The 18,768-nt window shown below is 46.8% G+C and overlaps 1 protein-coding gene across 22 annotated transcripts in view; it reads right to left on the bottom strand.

The window, feature by feature from the left end:
- Nucleotides 1-18,768, bottom strand: part of FBRSL1 (fibrosin like 1) — a 416,280-nt gene that overhangs the window by 11,912 nt on the left and 385,600 nt on the right. For 13 of the 22 annotated variants that reach the window (XM_042829005.1, XM_042829013.1, XM_042829008.1 and 10 more), the window contains 6 exons: nucleotides 13,185-13,581; nucleotides 11,412-11,665; nucleotides 6,998-7,233; nucleotides 4,843-4,893; nucleotides 3,824-3,919; nucleotides 460-531 (listed from right to left, as the gene is read on the bottom strand). In XM_042829005.1, the coding sequence (XP_042684939.1) occupies nucleotides 460-531; nucleotides 3,824-3,919; nucleotides 4,843-4,893; nucleotides 6,998-7,233; nucleotides 11,412-11,665; nucleotides 13,185-13,581 (1,106 nt within the window). Of the gene's footprint in view, nucleotides 1-459; nucleotides 532-3,823; nucleotides 3,920-4,842; nucleotides 4,894-6,997; nucleotides 7,234-7,324; nucleotides 7,486-11,411; nucleotides 11,666-13,184; nucleotides 13,582-18,768 lie in introns of all 22 variants that reach the window. The other 9 variants (XM_042829012.1, XM_042829029.1, XM_042829009.1 and 6 more) reach the window with 6 other exon arrangements.

Genomic DNA, 18,768 nt, shown 5'->3' with positions numbered 1-18,768 from the left:
GAGAAGTCCCCTGTGACAAGGGAAAACTAAAAGGCTTAAAGCAGGCTTAAAATTTCTCTTTCATTCCTTGCAGCAGAGTCAACAGAATTTTATGATAAACAGTGCAGCTTCATACCAGTAAATGAACAGTACTCATGCTTTTCTGAACCTTATAATTGCTCTGAAACAGAGTGCATGAAACTACTCTCCAAGTGATGCTTTGGGGAAAGTCCTTGAAGAAGTTTCCTGCCTCATTTCCCTCTGACTTTGTTTAAAAAAGTCAATACATCTCTTTGCATTCATGACTGGTGGAGGCTACAGTTGTCTCATCAATAAAAGAAAATTCAGTCCGGACTGCACTTTCAGACTCTTGAAAGGCTAATTTAGTTGTCAGCTGCTCTCTCTTTCTTTTAACGAGCAATCACTCCGTTTACTGTAAATCCAGAGAAGCCCAAAGGAAGGTGACACAGTGTTGCCTACCCCTGGAGTCTTCTGCAGCAGCGTATGGTGGACTGTGCCTGGTCTACCTGCCACGTCGATAGGGTTTGAAGTCTGAAAGACAAGAACAGAGAGTGAATAAAAGTGTGTCATATCACCAGCTCATTTAACATCTCTATTAGATGTTAACAGCATGTTTTATTCCACGTTTGTACTGTGCTTCCAACACGCATATCGCTACATTAGTGCTAAATGTTATCTCTTACTGACAGCCAACAGCATTTAATCACTGTGTCATCAATTATTTAGCAGCAGAATTATGGCAGCACCCCTAAGCCCCCTTGAAATACCAACCCTACTGTGCTAGGCAGTATGCAAGTGGATGGGAAGAGACAGTCCCTGCCCCCAGAAGCTTATTCTTTAGACAAAACAGGCAGCCAACAGGAGAGGAAACAAGAGAGGTGGATTGATTCCCTCAGTGTTTCAGGCAGCAGCCAGTACCACAGTCAGGAACAGAACAACTCAAGCATTCTAGTCCTGCATTCCACCTATTGGGCCGTGGCCTCTTTCCATCCAGGGCGAGAGGATACAATGGTTACAAAGGCAACAGCCCATCTATTTGCTTTGACAAGGCAAAATGAGAAACCTTAGAAGGTGCTTGTGGGTCTTTTATAGCTTTGTATTGTTTATCCCATTATTTTCCAGCAAGAATTAAACACTTCATTGAATGAATCCCTGTTCCTCCTCCTCCGGCTCCCACCTGCTGCCCTGTCCTAGCCGGTCCCCCAGAACTCATTGCCTTCTCTGGAATTGATCCATCTCCCACTCCCAGATCAGCTGCACCTGGTGCCTCCACACAGCTGAGTGCACAGGGGTTAAACCTCATTCCCTGAGCAATTATTTGACTCACATTATAGGTCAAATTATGGTAGATTTCAACCGCGCAAGGAGCAACTAAGATTATGGGTGTGGACGGTTTTCATTTATCTAGGGCTACGTAACTTCCAGATTCATTAAAAATAGAATTCTTGTGTGTGTGGAGGTAAGTCATCAAGCTCCCCAGGCAGAGCTGAGCTCCCGGGGCCAGTCTGACAGCTGAGGTATATGTAAGGTGGCAAATAAGTTACAGCTATCATACAGGCAAGAGCTTTAAGATCACAACACGTTGATAGCATGGTGTCATCCTGTCCCTTTGTCCCCTGGAGAAAGATGTGAAAGCTTCCTCCAGCAAAGCACACTGAATACTTCTGACCTTTTCAAGTTCTTAGCTTGTGAGAAATGCCTTTGGGAAACTCACTGAGAAGTTTACCGTCAGCCTGGATTTATGTGCAGTGGATTTACACACACAGCTGTAGGCAACTGACACGGGAAGGGGAAAAACAAAACCAAGACCTCTGCTCTGGAAACCAAGAAGTGCAGGATTCAGCATGCCAAAACCAAGCCATCAGCTCTGTAGTGGTTAAGAAGGCTTTGGTCAAACAGCTTAGGAGGGAGAGCACAGAAAAATGATGCAGTAACAATGCAACAGACTTGAGTGGCTTTGCTGAGCAGCTCAACTCCGTCTCCTCTACAAAACTGGAAAACAACATGCCAAAGTGGCAGATCCATTTCTCAACTTTTTTTTTTTTTGAGATGTTAGATTGCAAGCAAATACAGCACTGTCCAGAGATCAAGTGCTGTTAGTGAGTAACCATCGCACCAGAGCGTGACCCTGAGCTGTTTACACTCAGACGACCAAAATTCTTTTTATCTGTCATTAAGATGAATTAAATCTGCATATAATATGGCTCTGATTAAAAATGTCAAGGGTCTGTGCCTGCTTTTTCCTTCTTGCCATGCAATTGCTTCTCTGCGATCTACTGGCATTTTACAGTAAGATGGTATCTATAAAACTGCAGTGAAGGTGGAAGCCAGAAGAGCATGCTGTCTGTGCAGCAGAAGCTCCTCATTAACAGCAGCCTTATGGCAAAACTCAACTCTCTTTTCATGCGAGAAAAAAACTGTCATTTCCACATAATTTGTGCGGCTTTGCTTGGGAAATAAAGTTCAGATCTCGACAACTTGGGGTCCAGAGGGAACTACTGGCTTCCATGCAACAACAACAGCAATCTCGCCCAGGGATACCTACGTCCTTTCCCTCTTGCTCCCTCTGCTTAGATGCAGCTGCTACTCTCCCAGCTCTGCGGTCATTACATACAGCACTGCTGTCGAACAAAGTCATCTTAGAGGCTCTGCTATTTGCAATTTATCCAGGAAAAAAAAATAATTTAAAAGATTAGGTGGGCACTGAGAAAATATTTGAGGTTCTAACAATAAAATGAAATTAATTGGGAAAGCTGCAAGAGACCTTACTTGCAGAGGTTGGTTACTGACCTCCACTGACATCAGTGAGAAAAGCACACTGCACAGTCCTATCTGGCTATAGAAATGACCTTCCAAATGCTATCAGAACAGCACTGGTTACAGTGCTAGTCCTTAAACTCCTCTAAGACAGCGGCAGAGCTCTATGGAGATGCAGTTCAAGGTAAGAAATCTCTAAAATCACAGCATGCGAGGAAGATAAACGCATGGCACCTTAAAAATGGTAGATGCTCTATTTTCAAGCCAATGCTGTATTCACATTTCTTGGCTGGAGGGATTTAACACTTCAGATAATAAAAAGACCAAGTATGGGAGAAAAAAAAAACAGTGCACACCACAGAATTCACTGAAAATGGTGGTTATCATGACAATACCTCAAAATGCCAGTCAGTGCCAGCTGCAATGATATGTTACATGCGCAGTGCACCTTTCAAACATTATCAGCAAGAAGGTTGCAGGCATTAATCGACCCTTACAAAGCTACTAAAAGATAACGTTATGGATGAGGAAGCTGAGGAACAGAAGATTCAAGCAACTTGCCCAAGGTCAGAACAGCACTGGAGCTGGGAATAAAAATTCAGATCCTTCACACTGCTCTACCCATTTCTAGCTGTCTCTTCCTAATGTTCTCACACTTGTACAGTCAATTTTTCCTTCTTTCTGGGAATAAACACAGCCCATCTTTTGCAATCTCAGTCTGCTAAATTTATAAAATGATTTGAGACTCATCGGTGAAGTATTAGCTGTAAATACGTCAATCAAATAATGCATCTGCCTGCATTCTTCTCCTCCAGGTTGAGCTGACCTCCCAAGTGAACCACTCATCCTTTTCCAAGGAACAACCTGTAGAGCCAAGAGAAAACTTCTGCTCAAGCGCTGGCTGCTTTGTGTAGAGGACGCTCATTGACCTGTGGGGTGAGCGCTTCCAGCCCCGTGTTGCACTCCTGCTACTTCAGTCATGTGCTACAAAATCACCAGGGACACGACTCTGAATACAGTTTCTCTCCCAGCAAAAGAACAAAGCCTTCAAAGAAGAAGTCTGTACCTTCGGTTGAAATGCTCCCTGAAGTGACCCAAAGGGACCTGAATGTGGAAGCATGGGTGGCATTCCAGGCATTGCTGGAGGATAGGTTGGAAAGAACTACAAAAGAAAAAGAGATGCTTATGTCACAGGACGACTTGAACAGCAGTGGAGGTAGGTGCCAGGCCTGGCACATACAAAAATAGTAAAGTGTCGAACAAGTGCCACAGTGAATATACAAACTAAATTTGCTATCAAAATTTTTAAGAGCAAAGCCAAAACTTGGAAAATGTGATCATCTCATGAGTTTTCTCAATAGTGCTGAACGTGTCTGCCTTTAAAATTTGAGGAACTATCGCAGGAAGCACAGAGCATTCACCATTCTTGGAGGAACTGGAGTAATTTGGCTTCTATGTTCATTTTTGGTTAGCTTTGTGGTTTTCTGGAGTAGAAAACAAATTGATCCTGTTTGGAAATACGATCTGCTTTCATTTTCAAAGCAAAAAAGAACCACAAGATGCTCTACTGCACACTAACCACAGGCAACATGCACACTGCCTTGAGGTTGTGTGGGCTGGGGTAAGTTTTGCTTAGGTCTCTCCTGAGCACGTACAGCAGCTTTTTAAGTCCTGAAACGTAACAGTTTTGTGCTTTGGAGCAGTGGGGAGCACCGGGAAGAAACCACCAGTCTGACTTACTCCTGTGACCTGAGCAAAATCTTGTGAAAGAGCCATGCACAACGGGCTGCTGCACTGTGAGAAGCACCAGCTGCAAAGACACTGCAATGACCACCGATTCAGCAACCCCTGCGCATTCCCTGCCACACCAGGCACAGCAATACAGAGCCGCAGCAGCAAAAATGCAGTAGACAAAGATTAAAAAAACCAACAAAAACTGAAAGAAAACTGTGTACCTTAAAAAATAAACCGAGACGGACAAAGAGCTAAGAATGAATGAATCAAAACACTACTGATCAACCAAAACAAGCAGAAGAGCAAGCAGAACCGTTAACAAACACACCACCTAGAAACGTAAGCACTCACGTTGGAATGTCGAAAGTAAGGGTTGTCTAATTTGGGAGCGTACTTGTCAAACTGGAAAGGAAAAACAGAAAGGAAAACAGGTGAGTTTGTTTTCGGCAGTAGTGGACACATCAGGATTTCAACACAGACAAATCATCACGGCCCATCTGAACAACACTTAACAGAGCAGAACAGACTGATTATTGCATAGTCGCTCATCAGGGAGCCGACTGATTTCCCAGAGCTAACGGGGATGGAAAGGCACTGCCCCCATTGTGCACTGGGTGCCGCCAAGTCCCCATGTGGAATCCAGCCAGGAGGCACCATGTGTTGTGTTCCCTCTCTCTGAAGAGAACAGCCCTGGTATCTGCACCCCAGCGAAAGGCAGGGGGAGTTCTGCTCCAGATCCAGCCCTGGGACCTATCCCTGGAGCACTGCACCACGCCACCGACCCGATGGACAGGAATGGGTTCCATTAGACCATAATCTCTACCACAGGGCAACGAATATCTGCTGTCTGTTTTCTGCAATTCTCCAAGCGTCAAAGTTGTTTGGAAACAATTTTAGAACTGGAAAAGGGTTTAATGGCTTTAGATGCACAAATATCTTTTTTCTCCCTCCTCTGTAAAAGAGAGAGTTCCCCGGAGAAAGGCTGATTGTTAACCTCTGCCTTTCCAGCATGAGGCTTTAACACCTCCACGTCTGTGCCCCGTATTTATTTTTATGACCATTAGTCCTGTACCACCTTGGAAGCAAAAGCAAAGCATATACACATCACACTTCAGAACAATATGTACATTCCGCTGGGGAGGAGGGAGCGGGGAAGGAGGCAGGGAAAGGAGCTGTAGGACCCCATGGAAAGCTGCTTATTTTACAAGTCAGCTGCTGTTTCACACTCCTCTACGTGCAGGAGAGTAGATTCGTAATTTCATTAATTACAGTTATTACTGGAGTCATGTCCCCTCCAGAGTAAATACCAAAAATTACCAAACACATGCAGCTGTAAATTTCAACACTCTTCTCTGGTGTTGGGATTAGCAGAGCTGATCTAGTGCAATATAAGAAGATGTGAGTGAAATATAACAAAAGAGCTTTGCAAGCTGTTTTTGCTATGAAGGCTGACATCAGTGGGACATGGGTGGGAGGGCAGTGAGCTGTGGCAGGATCAGCTTTCAGCATTCTTAAATAACACAGGAGATTTCTGAGAAAAGTTCTGAGATTGTTTGACACAGATCAAGAAAACGGGGGAAGGTGTTTACACACGAGTAGACTGAGCAAACACCTGGGGCTGCTTTCTGAGTGGAGGATATTACTTTAATTGTCTTGCTGCTAAGCAGATTACAACCCAAGAATGTCATCAGGCAATCAACAGTGGGAAAGAAAAGTGAGAAACATTATGTTCAGTTCATGGTAGTTATTCCCAAATGCTGCTTTTGCTGTTAGTCCTCATTTTTGCTTGCCTTAGCAGATGATGGCTGCTTCCACCTTTTAGACACAGTGTGAAACTGAGAGGGAAAAAAGCTGAATCTTGTTCTTTCAACCTAACAAAGTAATTGCCAGAAATGGAGGGAGAGTGTGTTTTAAAGCACTGACAAAACCCATTTGTGGTGGATCGCTAACAATTTTATAACAGCTGCAGCAAAGCCTTGTTGTGCCACTTCAGTGGAAAAAGGCTGAGGCTTATTAGGTGGCCAAAGGGATTTCTGCTACAAGAACCAGCCAAGCACCACTTAGCGCTTGTTGAGGTGGCCAAATAAAAATGCCAAAACCGATACAGATTTGGGAATTAGGAGGAAGATGGACAGCACTTGCATCAAACAGAAGAGACGCTGAGTTGCGATGGGCGCGGATGGCATCGCAGCCACAGGGACGTGCCCTGTCATGGCAGCCACCAACTTCGTGGTGTCCTTGTTGGCTTGCTTTGGTGTGGGGGAATGGGGAAGCGAAGTACCCACAGGGACAGCAGGAAGGGGAGGCGCAGGGGCTCCGGGCTTCTCAGGGGCAGCAGCCAGGGGCACCTGGGGCTTGGGATGGGGACCTGGGGAGTGCTGGGCCCTCTGTGGGGCCTCGCGGGAGGGGCAGGGGCAGCACGCCTGGCTGGAAGGAAGAGGAACTTGTTTCCTTTTGACAAGAGCGGGTTAGGCTTTTTGACCAGAGATGCTCTACTTATCCTCACATTTTGGGCTGGGGTACGCACCATGGGAGGTGCAGAGGGCGGCATGAGCGGCGTCTGGGGCAAGCTGGATGGAAAAGGAGTGAATGTGTGCTGGTGGGTGTGTTGGTGCTGATGCGTGTGTTGGTGCTGGTGAAACTCCGCTCTCAGCAGCGGCACCGGGCCAAGTGAGGCAGCGGCCCGGTCCGAACTCTGAACCAAAAACCGGTTGTTCAGCTCTTGCCTGAGCAGTTCGTGATCTAGAGGAGAGAGAGAGAGAAAAAAAAAAGACACAGAGGCCCGTGGGCCTGTGAGTACCACAAAGATGGAGGAGAAAGAGTCAATATTCACCTGGCATTCCCTGTTTCTGCAGGTCATGCTGTGGTGGTTTTCTACGTGAGGACTCATTGGTGGAGGTAAGAGAGATGCCTGTGACAAAGTACCAATCAGAATCCCCGAATGAGGCTGGCAATACATGATTGGTTGGTTGAATGATATCAACAGGCTGGTATCTAAAGACAAGAGAGAACACCATGAGTCATCACAGCAGAAAACATCATCTCGGGGCTCAGCAAGCAGCCGCCCGCGTCCCCCCCCTGCCCACCCCGGGGCGCTCAGCCCCCACCTCAGCCCTTCCCCTGCACTCGCTGCCAACGCACCGACCTGTTTCCTGCCAGCTGTCCCCATCCAGGGGCGTACAACCGCACCGGGTGGACGGCAGCCCTATGCATAACTTACAGTTTGACATGCGTGGAGTTAAAGGACAAACCGTTGCGCGGGGCCAGCAGGCAGTGCGGTGCCGATGCGCTCGGCTGGCTGCTTCCCTGCAGGACAACCTCCCCCTGCACATGGCAACCAGGAACCCATCCCCGCTCTCTGAGGCGTTCTTTGCAAATCGTCTTTTTTACTGAGGCCCTACATACTAAGGAGTAAACTTCCTCAGTTTCTAACAGGCTGTATGCTGCAATGTTTTGTCCTCGCCTACAGGTTTTTCTCCCCGTAGAAAATAAGGAGGAATTGGCAGGAAGAGGAGAAAGGCTGAGCTGGCACAGGAGCTCATGGAAGCTGCAGTGACTGCTGGAACACAGCGCTCCGCCCCGCAGCAAGGAGCCAGTGCTCAGTACTGCCCTCTGAAGAACCACTCAACCTGCCCTGACTGTACTCCAGGGTAATGGAAGGTACCAGCCCTTCAGAAATGACTGAGGAGAATAAAAACAAAAGTCCGCTTGCCCAGAAATGTCTGTTGGTGTCAATTAAATCCATCTGTGATCTTGCCTAACAGCTTCAGACAGGTGCCAGCCGGCATCCAGCATGCCAGGCGCTCTGTAAGCTGTGCACAACCTGTGCCACGAGCTGTGGGTGATGGGCACCATTCCTGACTGACTTCTTGTGACTGAACTTACATTGACCCTCCTTTCTCATGGTCAGACCCCGTCTGAACGGCAGCACTGGGTATAAAGGGGCAAAAGAATACATGCTTATTATTGCATATTCCACAAGCACTTCTTTCACTTCAGTATTTTAAGAGTACCACTAGAAGTATCTAAATCCTTTTCTGAATTGACATCATTAAGCTCTTCAAAAACAGGCACTCTGATCTAGGATCTCAAGGTCTCTACTGACACTTGGAAGTGTATATTCCATTGAAAGCCACTGTTGAAAGCATATTTTGGATGCCTAATTCATTTGCTTTTGAGTAATAATGTGCTGCTAAGAGCAGGGACCGTGCATTGCTACATTCCGTATTAATAATGTTTACACATGGACAGAAACGGAAAGCAGAATGTGCATATACTTGTGATGCTGAAGACTAAGGCATTGGACCAAATGAGTCTATAATGGGCTCCACTCCAAAAAAGGTGAGAGCACTTAGGGCCAAAACCTACTGTTGTTAGAGAATATAAATATCATTTCATATGCGTGTTGTGTTTACGCATTTAAATCTGGCACAACTTAAAGAAATGGAATCCTTCTGTTAGCATCAAGATAATCCACTTTCTATTTTTCTTGAGGGAGACATAAAAGCAAGCTGGCAGTTCTAAGTGCTCTGATACTCCGTTTCTTTAAAGAGACTCGAAGGCAGACTGATAGATTTGGCTCCGGCTCACTGTCCTGCCCCATGGTTTTGGCCTCTGCTGGGACAAGAAGAGGCCCATAGATGCTCGGAGAAGCAGCACAGCACTTGGAGGAATGGCTGCTGCAGTTTACAGATGGGACTGCCGAGTAGTAACCCAGCTCCATGAGGCGCTGAGAAACGTAAAGTCAGAACTCAGTTCTTGGGCCTGCCAGCGATGCCTTGTCCCATGGGCCTGGCTGTGTAGAACACAGCTAGGAGCACACTCTGGACTGCTCAAACACTACTGTTAAGTGTGCACGCATGAGCTGGGTGTGGAAGCAAAGGGTCAACTCTGCTGATGCTGCTAGATACCCTCATTCAGCAGAGAAGAGACAAAGATTGGTGTTTCCTCTGTGTAATACACTAGAGCCACTCTTGAGGCCTCTGAAAGGAGGCCCACGTGATGGCTGCTCCTAAGTTACTTGCATAAGCTATAGATTTCCAGAGGAACAAGTGCCACCACAAGTGCATTCTTGCTATTCTGAGATCTGAACTTTTACCATCAGTGAATGCAGGAACTTAGTGATTTGCTCTTCTTGCTAAGAGTGACAAATTGACTTTTAAGGAAGAACACTTTTTTCTCCAAAGCAGGGGAAATAAAAAGACAGTAACAGGAGACTTGAAAGCTCCATGCTCTCTTGTAGGCTTTTCTAAGCTGGTGCATTTACTGTGAGCACACATACACTCGAATAGCACAGCAAGGACCGTGCTGCAAGTGGTAGTTGGCTCCTACCTCTCTAGGCTACTCAACAACATCACTTGCTTTTAAGAAAGTTTTATGTGAATGACAACAGAAGCTCCTGGATATGCGGGCCTCTCTGTATTGATTTTATGATGTGCCTGTTTGCAGGCATTTCATACAATGCAGACAAGAGGCATTTCATTGTCTGCAGGTTAGACACTCAGACCTTTCCCTCCACTAACTTAGGCCTCTCCAGCTTCAATTGCAGAAGAAATCCTTTTAGTAGGAACAAGACTGTTACCATTTCCTGGCAAGCTGCTGAATGTGAATAGGTCACTTGATCTTCCACCTCCTGAAGTTAATGGTGAAAACATACTTGCTTTCAGTGACTGCAGTATCATGCTTTTAGCGAGCACACTGCTATTTCCTTTTGCAACCCTTTCAACATCTCCATCACAGCAGTTCTTTGCCTTAAACAGGGGAAGCAATGAATAGGTCTCCCACAGTGCTGCCAACATCTTTCCAGCCAAGTAGTTGAAATTCTAGATTGTGCCAGGGCCTGTGAAAGCCAGCAGCTTTGGCCTATGTGGTCCTGCTCCTGGCTGTGAACCCACAGCACTCTTACTTTTCACTGTTCTGAGAGCTCATTTTGGACCAACTCACATCTCTCCCTCATTTAAGGAAGCAGTTCTAAATAATGACACATTAGTTAGTTCCTGGAAGGAAAAACAAGGGGATGCAAAACCGTCAGAATTTTCAGCAGCAAATCTGCCCTCTCTTTCTTCCTTTAACTGGCTTCATAGGATGCATTTTCCTGCAAAATGCTTGTCCTGTTTAATCCCTGCTGAGTTAGCTGTAGAGACAAATACCAGATCAAAAGGAGGCCCCAGCAAGTGAAAGTTACAGGGAAGTCTCCTGCTGCCAGGGTCTCTTCCAGGGACAGCTGCAGGCTAATGGATAAGCTATAAAGAGGGCATTTAGGGCAGGTCTGACAATGGAACTGGGGTGCAGTGAACAAAGAAAACATTTTAAAAGGATGCGAAGAGTGTTGAACAGCAGAGGTTGACAGCTGAGCTGTCTGCCTCACACAGAAAGGCCAAGCCTCTACGGACACACAGAGAGCTGGTGCTGCTGCAGGATGCTGCTCTGCTGGCAGGATGCGCTGCTTGTTGCAGGATCAGAGCAGGGCATGAGTGTTGGCGTTTTCCATGTGTCATCCCAATGGGCTGACTAGAAAAAAGTTCTTTTCTTGAGTCAATTCTAGCAGCAGTCGTTCTCATTAGAGATGGGGGGAGGGAAGAGAAAACAGCAAACTAAATGGAAATCCTCTGCTGAGTACAAAAACTCAACAGTGGTGACTGTGGAATACCACAATGGATAACTCATGCCCTGAAAAGGAGATTTTTTAGGGTAAAAAATCATTTTGAAGAGGAAACTAAAGTGCTGTCTCTACAGTCTCTCTACTGGTAAAGCCTGTCCAGGTCTCCTAGCTGTTTCATGAGCACTCTTAACAGTTCCAGCACGCACTGCCCGCAGAGGTGTTTGTGTCACGTTATTTAGCTGCCCACCAGCCAGCCCATCTCTCAACACCCTCCTGTGCATGCATGGCAGATCAGCCCTGGAGGAAGAAGGGAACCTACCTGCAGGGTGACCTGGTATCACGAGGCTGTTGGTAGGTAACGCTGGTGGAGGTGGCAGCGTGGGTGGGGTGGCGAACATGGCCGGATGGTGCTGGTGTTGGGTCTGCGATCTGAGAGAGAAGTGCGAGGTAGCAAGATTAGAGATGGAGAGGGGCAGGGCTGGGCCGGAGGAATGGTGCGGAGGAATCTGGGGAGAGAGAGGAAGGTGTTTCGGGATGCTGATGCTCGTTGCACTGCTAGCACTGCTGCTCCGGCTGCAGAGAGAGAGAGACAGGGGCAGAAAGGGAAGAGAGAAACAGAGAGAAAACGTGTTACAATGACACTGAAACAGCACCAGCAATACACAGCCTGAAACAATATAACCACACACACAGCACTGACTTCCTCAGATTTATATTTGGTTGTTGTTTTTTTTTTTTAATGTCAGTGGAGAGAGCAACAAATATTAGTGAAGCTTCTACTCTCTAGAGCAGCATTTCCTCTGGTGCTCAAGCAGGTTACAACCCTCAAAGCTATTATGAGATACTGATACTTCTGGATTTTGCACCTTTATTTGGGCTCTGGTCAGTGTGTCCTTGTGATCGTACAATGCAACTCTTCCGTTTCCTTCTTCTGTTACTCTGGGTGTACAGAGCTGCATAGGGTGTGATTTGGGCACCAAGTTTTATCTGCTGTTCTTACTGTGTGGCTATACTCACACGAGCATGCAAACACACACCATGTTAATATATCCTCATAATAAATCAGTATTTTAAATCTTTTTTTCCTATTATTACTCTGCTGCGAGTGATCTGAACTTTGTGGGGTGAAAGGAATTATCACTGCAGTTCTTTACTGTAATTCCCACAATAGCAGTATTTGTTGCAGTTTCACATTTCTGACATCTCTTGAAGTCTTTGAAATATTATTAATCATTTATATCAAGGCGGTATTTACAGAGTTCAACAAAAACAAATCCTAAGTATGCGGGATTCAGTGAAATATAAACTTAACAGCAGCTCTGTTATATACTGACCCTTGTGCAGCCAAATACAATGTTTAAAAACAGTTTTTAAATCTTGTATAACTAGTCTAGCTCTGGTCTGGGAGGCAAGGCATGTTTTCTGTACCAGCCAAAGAGCCATACAGGTTCCACTTGACTGGATAAACTCTTCTCTCTAGAAACTCTTCTTCCTTACCATTTTCATCCTTCTTACTTACAGGATGGAAGCAATTTCAACAGCAAAGCTAAGCCTCCTGCTAGATCTGAGCATGTTGGATTGAAGCAAATTTGTCAGCCTACATGGGAATCCTGTTCTATGGAGCACATTTTCTGATAGGGCTACCCCTATCAGAATGTTGGTGAACCAACAAAACAGAGACAAGTGTGAACACCCACCCACTTTAACAGGAGTCTTTCTGAATACGAAATAAGGGAGTGCAAATTCAAACTGCTTCAAAATCCTAAGGCACAGACTGGCTGGCTCAGACAGGACAGTGCAAAATTCCACTAGAAACCGGACCTAAAAGATCTTAACCCCTCAGTTCCGCATGCCTTCCTCCTAGAAAGGGAGAGTTTATCACCATGTTTTACATGCAGCTATCTACCACGGTGGACAACCCAGCCAGCGCAGCTGGAAAATGCAATATCCAAAGCACGGAGCATGTTACCCAGACAGGAAGGGCGCCCTCAGCTCCAGTCCCAGCCATTTCTCTCCCATTTGAAACAAGCTCGATCCCAGCATTAGATCACAGGTCATTAGGTCACAGAGGTGACGCGTCCCCTTCTCCTACCTGATATTATTGAGTCCGTTGTGGGCCACCTGGTGATGCACTTGGTAGTTGAGAGGCGGAGGGATGTGACTCGGAGGCTGGGACCGAAGCTCAGGTATCAGCTGAGGCTGCGACTGCGGCCGAGGTTGAGGTTGTGACTGAGGCCGAGGCTGCGGCTGTGGCGTGAGCCTTGGTGGTGCTGGTGCTGAAATCACGGGCTCCTTCTTCAACAGCGGGCTCGCTCTGGCGCTCGACGTGGGCGCTGAGGAAGTAGAAGTCACAACGGCAGCCACTGGCTGGGGGCTGGGGATAGGCAGGGTGAAGGGCACGTCGGTGCTCAGCTCCCGGCTCCGCTCTAGCCCAGACACCTTTGGGACATTGGCTGCTTTCGCTTCTGGCTTGTCATTCAAGGTGGGACCTTACGGAACAACAAGGAAAAACAAAAGGCACACACTTGAGAGGTCTGCGGTTGTCTCGCAGGGTTGGACACATGTCTGAAAAAAACCAAGACACGTCTCAGCTTGTGGGAGCACCGTGGGAGCAGTGCTGCTGCAGGATGGCTGTGTTCACGAGCCCGTCCTTTCCTGTCCCTGACTGGTTAGCCAGTACTCCTTGGCATGTGTGCAGAAGACTGAGGTGTCATTAAATGAATCCATACTACAAAGAACATATAGCTTGGTGACTGCTACAGAGTCCCAAGGTTACGTACAGTAGGAGTGTGAACGTGTCTCAAGTTACTGCTACAGGATTTCCTGTTCAATGTCAGATTTAAGGCCAATAATAAACTCATGAACACAAGTCTGATCACAAGGGCCCTTCACTTTCCCAGTGGTCTTTCAAGGTAACCTACATTGTGTCGAGGCTCAACCCCAGCCACAAAGCACCATGACCCAAGCACCGACCACGACGAGCCCACCTGGCCTCTGGGGAGGAGGCTTCTCTGGGTATGTGTGCGTAGCAAGGGATGGGACAGCTTTGCTGTGAAGCTGTTACACTGCTATTCCTTGGCCACACACTTGTATGGAAGAATAGATCAAAGAAGAGTGGAAAAATTCAGCCAGAACTGCAGTAAGCACGGGTAGCCTCAGACATGTAGTCCCACTTGTCCTCGCCACTGCACATATCTGTACACCAAAGCTATATGCAATGCTGTGACCTTGCTGAATGCACCTGCGGTGGGAATTCCAATTGGTATTACTGGTTCTATAATGACAAGTATTTTCTTTTCTCCAAATTAAACTAGAAATGCAGTGGAACAGATTAAAAGGATGGAAGGGAAATGGGAAAAGGAAGGAAAGAACAGAAATATCAGACTGAACAGTATTCAAACGGCCAAAGAGAACCAAAAGGACCAACATGAATGAGATTCAGCTCCCACAGGAGTCCTTTTCAATAGAATCTGTTTGTCCTTGAGGGCACACATAGACACAATCACAAGGAAAGCTTACAGAACGAGAGTAATTTGTGTGTTTCACCTGCCTGGACAGGCAGGGCGCACGCTGTCATTACCCACCAGAAGGTGTTGGGCTGTCTGCATTTAACTGGCTTGCAGACACCCATGAGATGCTACCTACGTTCCTTAACACGCTCCCAACACCCTCGCCAACAAATTCCACCTTTGAAATGTTCCTGTCTCATCAAAGGCCGGAGCCAGTTCCTGTTGTAGGAGGTGTGGAAATAGCACAGCACACACGGGGAGCTAATTCTGGCAGCACACACGGTGTGCTATGCAGCCTGCTTGGAGCAGGACTGTGCTGCCACGGCTTTGGCCCCTTTGGTGCTGCCATCAGACAAAGGGACAGTTTGTGCATCACAGGTACTCTGATTTATTTAGGGAAATTGCTTTTAAAATCAAATACTCTCTGCTCTCATTTGCCAATATTTCTAGTAATGCCACCTCTGTTTGTCATTTTTCCTCAGATTTTATTATTGACAACTGAAAAACTGTCATTGCCTAATTAAGCCATGGGTCCATGTACTGCATTTTAGAGCGAGTGTACTCACAGCTGCAGATCCCACTGTTTTTCTAGAGCTACACATTAAAAGCAATTGGGTTTCATCTCTGACCATAGGTTTCCTGAGAGCCTATTAGATCTTTGCAGCCGGTAGTCCTCCTCCTACAGAGTTAAACTTCATATCCTGTAATTACAGGCAATGCAAACTAATGGTGTATATTCAAAACACAGTGGCACCACAAAAGTTAGCTGAGTAAAAAGTCAATTAGATCCAAAACGAATCAATAAAGTCCCGCATTAAAAGCAGCTGTTTGACCAGCTTTAGGTATTGATTCCCCACGATTTCAGCATTAGTTCTCACCTGCAGTTTTCTCAAAGCAAAACCTCGCTGGCTGAATGGACACACCAGCCTGGTTGTATCAGTTAGTGACAGGGGTATGTGCCTGATTCTTGCTGCCACCTTGCTTTTGTGTTCCACTCCCCAGCACAACCAAACACTCAATGAAAGAACACCCAGGTGGGTACTTTTGGGCACTCCCACATCCAAGCTCCCTGATGCTGGGCCAGGTCTCACAGAGGTTCTCTCAGCATTCTGTACCACAGCTCCCAACCCAGTTCCTTCTGCACAGACGCAGCACAACCGCCCTGACAAAGGCATGGCTCCACCAGACCACACCATGAAGTTCTAGAGACAAAAACGTGTTTATTTTAACGAAGTCCTAGAGTAATTTTCATGTTTAATGATAACAGGCTGAGCCAATTTGCCTAAGACTTGACAGTCAGCTCTAATAATTCAACCTTAATTAAACCCGAGCGCGTGTCAGTTCAGCTCATCCCTTCACAGCAAATCTGACATTTGCAATGATTCATGCTTCAGCCATGCTACGGGAAGGCCGGATCACATCTGCCATTCTCCACTATGCAGAGCGCTGCCCCTTTTCAGCATGCCAACTTTGTTTATTTTCTAACCAAACACTCTGCATTTCTTCCATTGAGAGGTTTTCTTAAATGAGCAGTCAGTGGAGTATGGTTTTACTGGGATGAATGATGACCTGGTGCCAGAGACAGGGAAGGAAGGAGTGAAGCCGCTTCAACAAGAAAAAACCAAACAAGCCTGAGATGAGGCGTTCCTGTCTTCTTCATCAACTCAGTTATCCTTTGCAGCATTGCAAAAATCCAGCCTTCCTGAGTCTTGTGCTACATCCCATCCCAACTTAATGCGGCAAAGATGAAAACTTCCCAACACTTTTAAAAGCACAGAGAGCTTTAGCTACTGCTGCTGGAAATGTGCAGCACTAGGCTGAAGACCAAATTCAATTACAGCTGAACGTGCCGCAGAAAGGATGTTATGGGAGGAATTGAGTGAACCTTGAAAACCAGCAGCACGGGCCCAATACGAAATGTCACTGGGATAAATGCATGCTGCCCATCCCCAGGGCAGCACAGGGTGACACGCTTGCCTGCGCATAACTGCAGCGCATTGCAGGCTAAATACTATACAGAAAGCCCCCCACACAAATTAAACCCTTCTGTTACAGGAATTTGCTTTCAAGCTGATTAAGAGTAGCTCAAGTGCAAGGGATTAAACATGTAAAGGCTGCTTTGAGGACTCCAATAAGCAGTTATTGTGTTATACAAACAGTACTTAGGGCAACGGCATTTCCAGCCCTGCCTCTCGCTCTCTGCAAGCCGCCGGTTGTTGCTGTCAGCACACCAACAACGTGATCGGAAAAATCCAATCTTGCCTGCGCGCCTTTCCTTTGTCTCTCGAAGAAAAGAAAGTGGAGTCATTCAGATGTCTTTCTGCAGTCTCCTGCACTGTATTCAAACAGCAATGGTGATGGGGCGATGTGAGAAAGAAATTCCTCTCCGACATCCATCAATGACATCTTTACCAATGGCAATTTCCCAAGAAACACAAGCACCACCATCTGCAGCCTATCTATCCCCCATACACATCCCTGCAAACAGACAGAAGCCAGCCTGGCTGTTACCAACCCTGCTCCATATTAAAATTCCAGCAAGAAATGCTGCAAAAGCATCACCGCAGGAATTACAGGGACATATGTGGCAAGAAGCAGAGTGTTTCAGAGTTGGTTGACGAGTCCCAGGAATGAGTTTTGAACCATCAGCATTAGGAATCATCGCAGAACAGCACGACTGTGCAGAGTACAGCAAAACAAAGGAATTACCAAAATAACTTATTCAATGAGCTTCAGAAAAAGCTTCTTTTTTTTTAAACAGAGCTTTTAGACTGCTGCATAATGTATTGTGGGTGTGCAATACCGAAAGGCACAAGTGAAAGCAAAGTATTTTGCACTGGCAACGATAGCACTGATGCTGGCAGAGCGAAAAATCAGTATTTAAGTCCTAATTCTTTACCCTGAGCAGACTTCAGCTTTTTCATTGTGTTTTAGGAAGGCAGTGCTATTTGAGACACAAGACAATTATCACGGCTTGCTCCGACCCCAGCTCGGCCTCCAACCTGTGCCCCAGCCATGATGTGCAATGGTGGGATGCTCCATGCAGCCCGGCCGGCTCCAGCCCTGCGCTCAGTTCCTTCGTACCAAGCTGTCTGTCAAGTCAAGTCATCTTGCAGCCATCTGAAGCACCCTCCCAACAGCTGCCACTATCAATTACTCTCGCAGACAGCCCTGACTATCAGAAAGAGAACTGGAGCGAGCACTTGCCAGTTTTAATAAACTGTGTTGCCCAATTCATTTAACCTGCTAGACTGCTGTATGCTGGGGCTGTAACAAGCCTTCAGCTTTTCAAATGAGAAGAAAGCAACAGTGGCAAAAAGCTGTCAGCCTGGTCCTCAGAATTAACTTCCAAGTGTGTTTTTTTCCCCCTCCCTCTCCCTTCTGAGGCACCCAAGTTGCAAGAGTAAAATATCTCCAAGTTGCTGTCATAGTGGCACGACAAGGACAGCATCCCGCATGTTGAACACGAAGCCGTGGCTCCTGAAAGCAAAGGGCTGCAGGCTGCCAGCTGTGTGTGGAGCAGCCCTGGGCCACGACCGGCTCTGTTCAGGCACAGGCTGCCATCCCCCAGTGATGCCAATGCTGCCAGGAGCTCCGGGACGCCCCGAGCATCCCCAGCCCCCAGTCCTGCTTCCTCACACAGCCGGCTCAGGGGCTCACCCAACCAAACTCGTGGTCAGTTGGAACTGCCTCCAGCACTCTGGTGGAGGCATCTGCACTTTCACTAGAAAGCTTACTGCACTCCACTAATTACAAAGAAGGTTAAAAAAAGCCCTGTGCAAAACGTCTGCCTCAGCCAGAGCCGCAGATCAGACCCTTTGTTGCGGCAGCTTGCAGCACAGGGAAATTTCACTCTCCCCCCAACAAAGGGAGAGCATAAAGACCCACAGACTTGGTGGTGATCTGCTGCTCTACGGTTCTTTAACGGGACGTTTTATTCCTGAAGATTTGGGAGCTTTCCATGCTCTATCCAGGCACGTTAGCTGTAAGCATGCGTGACGACACCGCAAAGCTGCAGGAGCTGAATGGAGATGGGTGCCAAACACAGGGATTGGGGCCAGTGCATAAAGGAGGAGGATCACCATTCTAATCCCCCAAAGTAAGTCACACTGCATTTTCCTAGCAATGCTGCTTCTGGCACCATTTCAATGCAAAGCTGAAACTGGA

Source organism: Centrocercus urophasianus, unplaced genomic scaffold (genome assembly GCF_019232065.1).
Source record: "Centrocercus urophasianus isolate 14NV4802_14NV808 unplaced genomic scaffold, USGS_Curo_1.0 seq_30, whole genome shotgun sequence".
NCBI lineage: Eukaryota > Metazoa > Chordata > Aves > Galliformes > Phasianidae > Centrocercus > Centrocercus urophasianus.
Note: the sequence above shows the minus strand (reverse complement) of the source record. Positions and strands in the feature narration are given on the sequence as shown.